This window comes from Eurypyga helias, unplaced genomic scaffold (genome assembly GCF_000690775.1).
Source record: "Eurypyga helias isolate BGI_N326 unplaced genomic scaffold, ASM69077v1 scaffold46477, whole genome shotgun sequence".
Classification (NCBI taxonomy): Eukaryota; Metazoa; Chordata; class Aves; order Eurypygiformes; family Eurypygidae; genus Eurypyga; species Eurypyga helias.
The window spans coordinates 1-11425 of NW_010263423.1; the positions used below are offsets into that span (position 1 = coordinate 1).

Genomic DNA, 11425 nt, shown 5'->3' on the forward strand with positions numbered 1-11425 from the left:
CTCCGGGAGCCGCCGCGCGTCCCCGTGACAGGCCCGACCTTTGCTCCATTTCCAGTTCCCGGCCGCGTCCGGGGGACGCCGAGTCCCGTGGTGGCGGCAGGTGGTGGGGGACGCGTCCTTGCCCGGGCTCCCGGGGCTTGGGGAAGGGGCTTTCCGGGGAGCCGAAGTGTAGGAGTGGGCTTCTGCCTCGTCGGACCTGCTCCTGGGGCTGTTGGTGTGAAGGAGCAGCCCGGCCCTTCTCTCTGAGACGCGATTGCTCAGAAGGGTGTTTACCGGTTGCAGCAAGTCCAGAGGAGGCCACGAAAATGCTCCGAGGGCTGGAGCCCCTCTGCAATGGGGACAGGCTGGGAGAGTCGGGGGTGTTCCGCCTGGAGAAGAGAAGGCTCCGGGGAGACCTTGTAGCACCTTCCAGTGCCTGGGGGGCTACAAGGAAGCTGGGGGGGGACGTTTTACAAGGGCATGTAGTGACAGGACAAGGGGTAACAGGTTTAAATTGAAAGTGGGGAGGTTTAGATTGGATATCAGGAAGAAGTTCTTCCTGGAGAGGGTGGTGAGGCACTGGGACAGGTTGCCCAGAGAAGCTGTGGATGCCCCATCCCTGGAAGTGTTCAAGGCCAGGCTGGATGAGGCTTGGAGCAACCTGGTCTAGTGGAGGGTGTCCCTGCCCATGGCAGGGGGGTTGGAACTGGATGATCTTTAAGGTCCCTTCCAGCCCAGACCATCCGGTGATTCCTTGATTAGAGAGAAACAAAGTGGAGCCTTGGGGAGAGTCACTGTGTGGGGGAAGCCTGTGTTTGAGGGTACAAAATACTGAAGAAGCAAGTTGCAGTAGCCCATTTCTTCTAGGTACCACTTAGAAGTAAATAGAGTCTGTGATTAGATGCCCCTGAATCCTTTGCAGCAGGCAGAGTGTGAGTAACTTGCTGTGGCAGTAAACAAACACCTTCCTCTCTGTAAGGGAGTGAGTGTAGGCTTAGCTGAGCTCTGTGGGATTGCAGGGAAGGTGGTGTTGAGACACTGAGGAGAGGTCAACAAAGGGTTTGAGAAAGGAACAGCCATCCGTTTAACTCAGCTCTGTTTCTAACTTCTGAGGTTTTGTGACAATAAAATAAGAGCAAGTCGAAGAACTCGGGGCACAAATGCAGGTAGTGAATTTTCATTTCAGCCCTAAAGTAGTAGGTAATCCTTGACATTCTAAACGTCTTCAACAGCTTTAAACACTACCTTGTTATTTTCTAGTTACACTTTGCTTGTGTGGTTTCAGCTGCTGACGTTTACCAGTCTTTCAGTTTTTATTTTTTGTTAAAGCAGCATTTCATTTTTACATATATTTTTATCAGAGTTTTGGGAGGATTAGTCTTCCTGTATGACAAAAATACAGAAAGTTAGGAGGAATTAGAAAGCACAGTTTTTTGAGGTGAGATTTGTGCAGGTATATGTGATGATGCAGAGGATAACACAGCCCTCAGAGCATGCAAATCCATGTTGTACTCGCTTTTGTTTTGAGTGTGCGAGTTTTCAGCGTCATGGATTTGCAATATTGTGGCTTTTGGGGCACGTACAGAATGAATGAAACCCACTAAAAAAGTTTGCTTGTTCAATACATTCTCTCTTCAGTTTAAATTGAGCTGAATTGCATTTTGGAGGTTGTGTGGTGGGAAGAGAAAGCAGTGATGATTTTCAGCATCTCTAATAAACTGACACTTTATCGTCTTACTCGTGTATGTATTATTATTGTTTTTAAATTGCTTGAAGCATTAAGGACAAGTGAGTCTTGTCTTTACCTCCTTTCCCAGCCCAGTGAAGTACGGTGTATGTTAGATCTTCGTATGTACCCTGGGTATCCTATGGACCTAACAGCGTGCTAGGCTTGGGATGGGAGTGTGTGTAATTATGTTTTAAGGGAACACATGTTCCCATCTTTTTGAAAGGCTTATGTAAGTGGGGTGCCTGTGTCCTAATGGATGCTTTCACTTGTCTTTTTCAGTCCCCTGCAGACTGAACAGCATGGCACAAAGCGCCCAGAACCATCTTCTGCTAAAAGTTTGATTGATATAGGCACTCGTCGGATCTTCTCGTCGGACCATGATATCTTCAGGGAGAGTGCCAGGAAGTTCTTTCAGGAAGAAGTGCTACCTTTTCACACGGAGTAAGATACCTCTTAAACATCCTGCTTTGACGAATAACATGCATTTTTTCCACAAAAATTCTCTGCATTCTTTGACCTCCAGTGTGGCAGTCTGGCATCCTTGTCTCAGGCCTGTGAGCAGACAAATGCAGCCTGCAGAGTCGCAGCAGAAGTGTCCCTGCTTGTAGGTGTTAACACCCGTGTCTTGGGGGTGGAGACGGTTCAGTTGCCATGCTATTGCAGTGCTGTCATCTCAAAAACACTGGCATTGTGTCCAGGTTAAATTGCAGTGGTGTTTTTTAAATACCATACACGTAGGATGGTAAGCTGGCTTATGTATTGCCAAGAAACTCCTGCAAAATACGTGTTTTGCTTCTGTGGAAATGTGTGGCCTTCTGTGCAGAGTAGAAGTGTCATACTTGTGTTGAGCTAGAGCTGGAGGATGTTTTTTGCCCTTATTTTAGCTATATCTCCATGTTATAGTTGGGGAAAGAAATAAATTAATTCAGAATATCTGTTTGAACAGAAAGCGTTAAGCTGTAGTGGTGTCTTAAACAGGTTTTACTTTACTTGAAAAACGTTCCTGTGAAAACACCAGGGGGTAGTGAAGGGCTTATTCTTAAATCACACTGCTAGATGAGTTTGTTGATGCAGTTCAGTGTGCATCTGCAAACAGTTGAGATGGCACAATTGAGTGGGTGGGGTGTTGTGGCTCTGGGGCAGAAATGAACAGCAGGTGGCAATGGAAACAGTTTCCATTTGGGTTGTTGCCAACTATTTTAGTTTTTCATCCTCAAACCATGACCTCAAAGGGGTGTACTTTTCTGCTGTACAGTCATACTTTGTCCACAAAACCAGATGTTTCCCCTCACTTTTTGTTAGAATGGCTTTTGGTGCAGGTTTGTGAACAGGTACGGGCTCTGCCCGAGGTTACTGAAGATCCTGTTTGCTTGCTTGCTGGCACAGTGATTTCCTAGAGAGACTGGAACAAGTTGGACTTGTGTTCTTGCATCACATCAGTGACCTATGAACCATTCTGTTCTCACCCCTTTCAAGTAAACAAGGAGGCTTCAGGCATAGTAATTGGCTGGGCTGGAGGGGACAAGCGTGGCGTCAGCAAATGCAGTTGTGGGTTATTGTGAGGAGGAGAAGCTTCGGTGATGGGTGAGGTAGAGACAGGAATGGTGCTGTAAGGGGGTGGGGGCAACTCACGAGAGGAACTTGTTTAAGATTTCCAGTGTAGAGTGAAGGCTCTGGGAATGAGCTTAAATATGCAGGATGAACTGTGATGAACACTTGATGAACTGTGGCTAAAGTGCTGTGGTATAGCTCTGCTGCACACAGATGTGTCAGAGGAGTGTCTCTGACCGAATCTGTCTACCATATAATTTTAAAACTGTGGTTTAAAAAAAGACATTTAAAGAAAAGAAAAGCCATGCTGTGTCATTAATGCCCACCCAGCCTTCTACTGAGTTGGCAAACTCCACAAACAGGCACTATTTTTCCAAGAATAAGTGATTCTTGTGGTGTGAAAATCTGCAAACTGCTAGCCAGATAAGCCTCAGCTACCTATTCATTTATTGAAACCACCTTAAAGTAGTAATTTACTGAGATGCCGACCTGACTGGTAGTATGTGCACAGGGACCGATTTTCATATAAAGTTACTAATGTGTTAATGATTGGTTGTTATAAAGCAGGTGTCATTGGCACAGTTGGAATCTTTCACAGAAGATACTGGTGTGTTACACCCATTTTGCACATGGGGAAAATGGAATGTCTAGAAGATAAAGACCTGCTTGTAATTATCCAGATGGTTGGGGCTAAATCTCCTAAATCCTGGTCTGGTGCTCAGCCCAACAGGCAGCACTGCCTTTTGTAACAAGGCTTAAAGACATGTCAGGTTATGCATTGGAAGCAGGAGTTCAAACTTGTCATACAGTTGGTGCCTCTGTAATGCCAGTGGCATCTGCAGACTTGAATAGAAAGCCTACTATTGAGCCACTGCTGCTTAGCTGTGAAATAACTGTTGTCTGTGTACCCTACACGCTGCCTGTTGCTGAGACTGAAAGTCTCCTATACAGTGAAACCTGGCTGCAGGTGTTCTAGTGCGAAGCAGCAGTCATGACAAATAAACAGTCCCATGTATTTAACACATGACTCTGTTCTTGTGTTTGTCTTGCAGATGGGAGAAGGACGGCCAGGTGAGCAGGGAGCTCTGGGAAAAGGCTGGACAGCAGGGTTTGCTGGGTGTTGCTATTGCTGAAAAACATGGAGGCATCGGGGCGGATATTCTGTCTTCAGCCGTGGTCTGGGAGGAGCAGTAAGTACTAGGTGCTTTGGGAAGAATGTCAGTGATATTACCCAGAGACTGGTGGTGGTTTGTGGGTGTGGTGTGTTTTTTTTTTTTTCTTTCTGTAAGATGTCATCATGGAATATATTTGCCTACAGAAAGTGGTGTTGTCTTTTTCATGGAAAAGACAGTTTAGACTTATGTAAGATCTCCTGTTTTAAGTATTCAGGATGAATGTTTAAGTAACAAATGTCATTGTGCTCCACTGTTAGGCCTTTGTGGCTGGGGGAAGCGATTTTGTTAGCCTGGTAGGTTATATAGCCATTTGGCTGTGAAAGTACATTCTATAAATAACAGTACAAGTGCAACAAGCTCGGAGTGTCCGAGGCTTCTATGTGGTGGGGCGTTCTTCATTGCTGGGTCTGTGTTGTAATGGTGTAAAGTTTGGTGTTTAAATCTTTGTGGTACCTTTTGCTGAACTTTTTTTCCCCATTCCCCAAGGATGTACGTTAACTGTACGGGCCCAGGATTCAGCCTTCACTCAGATATAGTCATGCCCTACATTGCAAACTATGGCTCTGAAGAACAGATTAAACGCTTTATCCCCGAAATGATCGCAGGCAAGTGTATTGGAGCTATCGCCATGACAGAACCTGGGGCTGGCAGGTGAGCTGAACACTGAAATGATGGTCTTAACGTTATGTGCTGTCGATCGATTTGTCAGTGAGAAAACCTTCCGAGCCTCCTGGTTATATGGTCATTTTGGTGACTAGACAATATCCTAAATTAGGTAGGACCTCCAGAAAACTGGTTACTTGTAGATGATAACAGCTTTGTCATTTCAAGATACTTGGTCAGAATCCAATTCTGTATTGTCCCACTGTGGGCAAATATGCTTTGTGTTTGCTTTTATAGTTACTAACTTGCTTGTAGTGTGAACATGCTTTTATATGAAACACAGTCAGGAGAAAATTACATACCTCAGTAACGAGGGCATGTCTCTAATAGTAGCTTTTGTTGTGGAACAGAACACCTTATTTTCTTTCCTCTGAATGCTTTCAAACAGGGAAATGTCCCTCCTTGCCCAGCATTATTGAAGGGCAGACAGGACGTGTTTGGAGTAGACACAGCTGATCTGGCCAGTTTCCAAAACAGGGAGGATGAAGAGCAAAACCTGTTAGTGTTACGGTTCTGCATGTGGTAGATGTTGCCAGTGGCTTTTTACAGATCCTCCTGATTAGGGTTGAGCCTGCTTAGAGGATGCAAGTTTGTCATCTAAGGCGCATTGGCGTAAGGGGATGCCGACCCGTTGGTGTCGGTGCTTGTATTGCACCACCTTCCACAAGCAGATGTGTTAAAATGGGACCTCACACTCTTGTTGCATAGATTTGTCATCCCTTTCCGCAGCGAGCTCGTGGTTTGTGTTACACTCTAAGCTGTTTCACTGTCCTCGTATGAGTTTTCAGTGAGCCCGTGCCTGGACGGTATAAAATATACCTTATTCAAGATATAAATCACAGTTTCTGGGATGATTTCTTGAAGGACCTTTTGAATTTCGTTTAGTGACTTGCAGGGAATACGAACATACGCGAAAAAAGATGGAAGTGACTGGATTCTTAATGGCAGCAAGGTAAGCAAACCTCTATATACTGCTCGTAGGCTTTGGGAACTGAATGCATTTAGATGGTGAAGGCTGTACACCACTGTTAGTATCTCCCTTTCAGTCAGTCCTTTCACTGTTGTTATTTGTGGGTTATGTTGTGTTTTGGGGGTTTTTTTCTCTGTTACTTTTTTAATAGGACTTAAGGTAATTCTGTTGTTGGCAACTTACAAACTGATTTATGGAAGGGCTTGAGTAGGAGCTTTCTGTAGCTTTTAAATAACCCTATCAAAAGGCCTATTTTCCCTTAAACTGGGAAGAAAATGAGAAGAAAAAGAAGTCTTACATAGCATAAGCAGGACCAGGGCTGTTTTTTTAGTACTGAGGTTGAAGAACAAAATATACGTATTACCACTATGAAATCTTCTGTGGCCCAAGTAAAAACTTGCGTTGCCACAATGCAAGTTGTGGAATCTTTATTCAGGAGCCTGCTGGTCATCTTTGGAGTAAAACTCGACTGCATCAGATGCTCTCTGTATGTTCTCAAGCTGTTGCAGGGCTGGCAGCATTAACCTCTTCTTTCATTGCCCTAATAAAAAAGCCAAGAAGGCAGAAATAAGGTTCGGATGGAAGTGAATGTGGTGAGAATGTGTCCACCGAGCTCGTTGCTGTACTCCAAGTTGCATTTTTCACAGGTATTCATCACTAATGGTTGGATGAGCGACGTAGTGATTGTGGTTGCTGTTACAAACCGGGAGGCCCGATCTCCTGCTCATGGGATCAGCCTTTTTCTGGTGGAAAATGGAATGAAAGGCTTCATCAAAGGACGCAAGCTGAACAAAATTGGCTTAAAAGCTCAAGTGAGTCCATACAACCCCCAACACGGTATAGACATGAAGAAAGTCTAAAAATGCTTAATGCCAGGCATTAGCTAAATCAATATAAAACAAACTGTGGTGTTATTCTGGTTGTGAGGCTTGAGAGCACAGCATACACACAAGGTATGTCTGTTTGCCTGGGGAAGTCTGAAACATGTGGTGTGCAAGGAGAGGCTGGGGAAGCTGGGTTTCTTCACTCTGCAGAAGTGTGGAAGGACAGGATCTTAGTGGTGTCTACAGCTACCTAACTGGCTGTAGAGGTGGTGGAGCCAGATCCTTTTTAGAAGAACACAGTGAAAAGGGGAGTGGCAAGGGACACAAATTACATTAATGAAAATTCTAAGTGGGTGTTAAGGAAAAATACCTGTATAAGTGATCAAACACAGAAACAGGAGCCCAGAGAGGTCATGGAGCCTTCATCTTTGGCGCTTTGGACAGCGTAACTGGACAAGGCCCTTAGCGGCTTGCTTTGCTGGAGCTGCTTTGAGTAGGAGGTTAAGTAGATGACCTCTGGAGGACCCTTCCAATCTAAACAGTTCTTTGATTTAAAGTGTACAGTAGCAAGAAAAAAAGTGGGACAAAATAAGTGGAATGAAGAGATGAGAATGTCAGGCTCTAAACTGTGGCGTTTAAAATCCTCTCAGGACACAGCAGAGCTGTTTTTCGAAGATGTGCGGTTGCCAGCCAGTGCCTTGCTTGGAAAAGAGAACAAAGGCTTCTATTATCTGATGGCAGAGCTCCCTCAGGTAAGAGGAACGTGAGTGTTTGTTACTCTGTAGGAAGAATACGGGGGCATTTTTTGCCATTGCAAGAATCCGCCTTGGTCTTGAAGATGGTGTGTGGTGGGGCTGAGACTTGGGCTTTCTGTAGGCAATGCTCTTGCAACTGCTGCTATTTAGCTGAAGTACGCAGTTCCTAGGGCTGAAGGTGCAGTTCTTTGGGCATTGGTGAGAATGTTGATACCCCACCAGCTCAAAGCCAGATCCCTTAATCAACAACCCAGCTCTTGAAGAACCTGAGGGTAGTGTAGTTGAAAGAACATACCACAGTTTTCTTGTATGCTTCTAGCATGGAACTGCTTTGCTTAGTAAATTAGGTGTAGCTTGAAGGTCACCGATACATTTGGCATTCTCTTTAAAGAAACACACCAGCGCTGCTGTTCGAGCTTGCCTACCAGTAGAATCATATTAAAGACATAAGGAACTCTTTGTCCATATAACAATGTAAAGAAAACATTTAGTTGCTGAGGTACCTTGCTAGTGGAAATGACGTTTTATGACTCGGTTTACGAAGTTTTGGAATTATTTGGGAGGACAAAGAGGCAATGTGGCTTTTCCAGACGTGACTGTGCTTTGTCAGAACTATGACTCTGTATTTGCCTCGTCTGGTAGGGATCACTTCTATTTAATTTTATACTATGAGTAAATACAAAACCTGATCAAAGGAAATCTTTTACTGCTTTAAAGAAATGGATGCACTCGTGAACAGGTTCAACGTCATGGATCAGATTATTTCAGTGGTGCTAGAAGTAATTTTTCTGTGCTTAGTTTCTGGCTTTCAACATGTTGAAGGAAAAAACAGCCAGGTGTTTTTTGTAGGTTATGTTTTTTCTAGAGAGATCCTATTGATATTGTTAAATACAGTTGTTTCAATTACTGATTTTTTTTCACTGCTCGGTTTAAACAGAATTCAGTGTGAAATTTGCAAATCAGCCACAGGACTCTTACTGACTGAAGCTATTTTTTTCAGTCATTGCTGTGATAGAACATTACCCTGGAAAAGACTTTAAAGTGAGCTTCAGGCAGCAGGGCATTTGTCCCACTCATTAATTTCAGTAATGCAGTGTGTCTGGCTTGATACTTAGTGTGACTTCTGCCCCCCTCCCTTAATGAACAACACTGAACATCTGTGTCCCAATTGTGCAGCTGATAAGGAGAAATGTAGGCCTAATTCAACTGGATTCTGTAATTTGTGTTTCAAAAGGAAAGGCTGCTAATTGCTGATATGGCTCTTGCCAGTTGTGAATTCATGTTTGAAGAAACAAGGAATTATGTGAAGCAAAGGAAAGCGTTTGGGAAGACAATTGCACACTTGCAGGTGAGTTTGAACTGAGCTGCTTGTATACAGAGTCCGGTGAGCATTTGCTTTGTGTCTGTATGTGTGAAATAGTGAGGAAATGAAAACCACTGGGCTCCTTTCACAGGACTATTTGCACAGGTTTTGGTGTTTGCCTCCCTGCCCATCGTTCATTTCTGAAAACCAAACACGGTAAAAAAACCCAACACCACAGAAGCCTTAATGTATGTGTTTTAGGATGCAGTTAGATAGGCCCCAGCAGTGCTGCTTTTGGAAGTGCACTTCGCAGGCAGGAACTATACTGGCTTTTTCTTGCTGATGAAGAAAAATAACCTTGTTGCTCCAAGACTTGCATTTTGCTGTCAGAGGCCCTAAGCACATGGGCTATGGACACCAGCACATAGTGCTGTCTGCCTGGACTCCTCCAGCCTGCAGGAGAGCTCGGTGCATGTGCAGGTATGGGGTTCCTCGGCGGCAATGCAGTGCAGAAGAAGGACCTTTGAGGTTGATGCCAGTGGGGGCTCCCGGGCCTTGCTTCCTGAATGCCTGCAGAGGTGTCCCTATTCAGCTTCATGGGTGCTGTAATGAAATCCCTCAGCCAGCACCTAGCTGGGTATTGAAGTGTCTGTATAAAACCACTGGGTCATTCTCTGCCAGCATACCTCGCTCCTGACAGTGCTAGCTAATTGTGTTTTGAGACGTTTATGCCTACGCTCTTCAGTTGCAGTCATAAAACAGATGTTGCTTTCCGCACTATTGCGATGTTACGCTTTTCTTGGAAGCCACACCAGCTGTTAGGGTTGAAGCAAAGCTCCTGCATGTTTGGTTTGTCGGACAGAAGTGATTCATGTGGGTGAGAGGATGTTGGTGGCCTCTTTATTAATATACTTTGGAAATAATTAAAAATAATAAATCCATTTCTAAGTCTTGAGATTTCCTTTGTCAAATTCAAATCTTTAATTGTGAATAGCAGCAGAATTGTGCCCTTTAAAGACTGGAATGCTAGGTATCTTTCAGGAAATTATGATCTTCATCTGGTTTTACAGTTAAGGTTCATCAAATCATAATTCCAGATGGAATTTAGTATGTGCCGTTTTAACACAAGAATGTATTTAACCAATTTTTAATGCAGATAAGGGATGCACCCTAATTGTAGTCATTCACTGTGCAGACACCTCCAAAATAATCTTTTTTTTTTTTTGGCTAGCCAACAACCAGGTGGCAAATAAACTTCATAAAGTGTATTATTTTTGCCGAAATAATCTGTACTTGCATAACTTTTCTGTTTTCTTTTTGCTGCTGACGGCTAGAATGTGCATATAATCAAAAATCCTTTCTAATTAGAACTCTGCCTTGCCTAATTCATTTAGTCATGCCACAGTACAGTGTTTGAAATCAAAGCTTTTCTTTATAATAGGAGACTGGTCCATTATATTTATGTCAAGGGAAGCAAGAAGATCTTTATGTATCAATTTAGAACAGTGAGATTAGAAAAAACTTCTGTTACTGGGTGCTGGTTTTATCCCCTCCCTACCAGAATTACAAAAAGATGGTTGAATGCTTGCCTGCTCTGGTTTATATAACCTTAGCAGTGAGGGTTTAACATGGCCTTAGCCATGGGCTTACAGCCTCGGTAGGTAAGGGAAGAGCAACTGATGTCGTCTTCCTGGACTTGTGTGAGGTGTTTGTCTCACACGGCATCCTTGTCTCTAAATTGGAGAAGCATGGATTAAATGGGTTGAAGGCTCGTTGGATAAGGAACTGGCTGGAAGGTTACACTCAGGCTTGTGGTCAACATCTCGATGTCTGGATGGAGACCAGTGATGAGCACCATTCCTCAGGGGTCTGTGTTGGGACCGGTGCTGTTTAACATCATCAGTGACATGGACGGTGGGGTTGAGTGCACCTTCAGCAAGTTTGCTGACAACACCAAGCTGTGTGGTGTGGTCAACACACTGGCGGGAAGGGATGCCATCCAGAGGGACCTGGACAGGCTGGAGAGGTGGGACTATGCCAACCTCATGGAATTCAACAAGGCCAAGGGCAAGGTCCTGCACTTGTGCTTGGGATTGCCCTGACCCAAGGACAGGCTCGGTGGAGAATAATGGATTAAGGAGAAGAAGGACTTGGGCGTATTTGGTTGATGAGAAGCTCAACATGACCCAGCAACGTGCACTTGCAACCTGTTGGAAGAGGGCCACGAAGATGCTCCGAGGGCTGGAACACCTCCGAGGGCTGGAACACCTCCGCTGTTGGGACAGGCTGAGAGAGTTGGGCTTCTTCAGCCTGGAGAAGAGAAGGCTCCGCGGAGACCTTATAGCACCTTCCAGTACCTGAGGAGGCTGACAAGAAAGCTGGGGGGGACCTTTTTCCAAGGGCCTGTAGTGACAGGACAAGGGGTAATGGGTTTAAATTGAAAGTGGGGAGGTTTAGATTAGATATCAGGGAGAAA

General features: G+C 44.6%; 1 protein-coding gene across 1 annotated transcript in view; it reads left to right on the forward strand.

Moving 5' to 3' along the window:
• Positions 1-1987: 1987 nt before the first annotated feature.
• ACADL (acyl-CoA dehydrogenase, long chain) overlaps positions 1988-11425 on the forward strand; it is a gene marked incomplete at its 5' end in the record, with an annotated part of 14347 nt that continues 4909 nt past the window's right edge. Inside the window, 7 exons of the mRNA XM_010156015.1 lie at positions 1988-2149; positions 4312-4449; positions 4921-5085; positions 5983-6049; positions 6715-6879; positions 7542-7643; positions 8881-8994. Coding sequence (XP_010154317.1) covers positions 1988-2149; positions 4312-4449; positions 4921-5085; positions 5983-6049; positions 6715-6879; positions 7542-7643; positions 8881-8994 — 913 coding nt within the window. The remainder of the gene's footprint in view (positions 2150-4311; positions 4450-4920; positions 5086-5982; positions 6050-6714; positions 6880-7541; positions 7644-8880; positions 8995-11425) is intronic.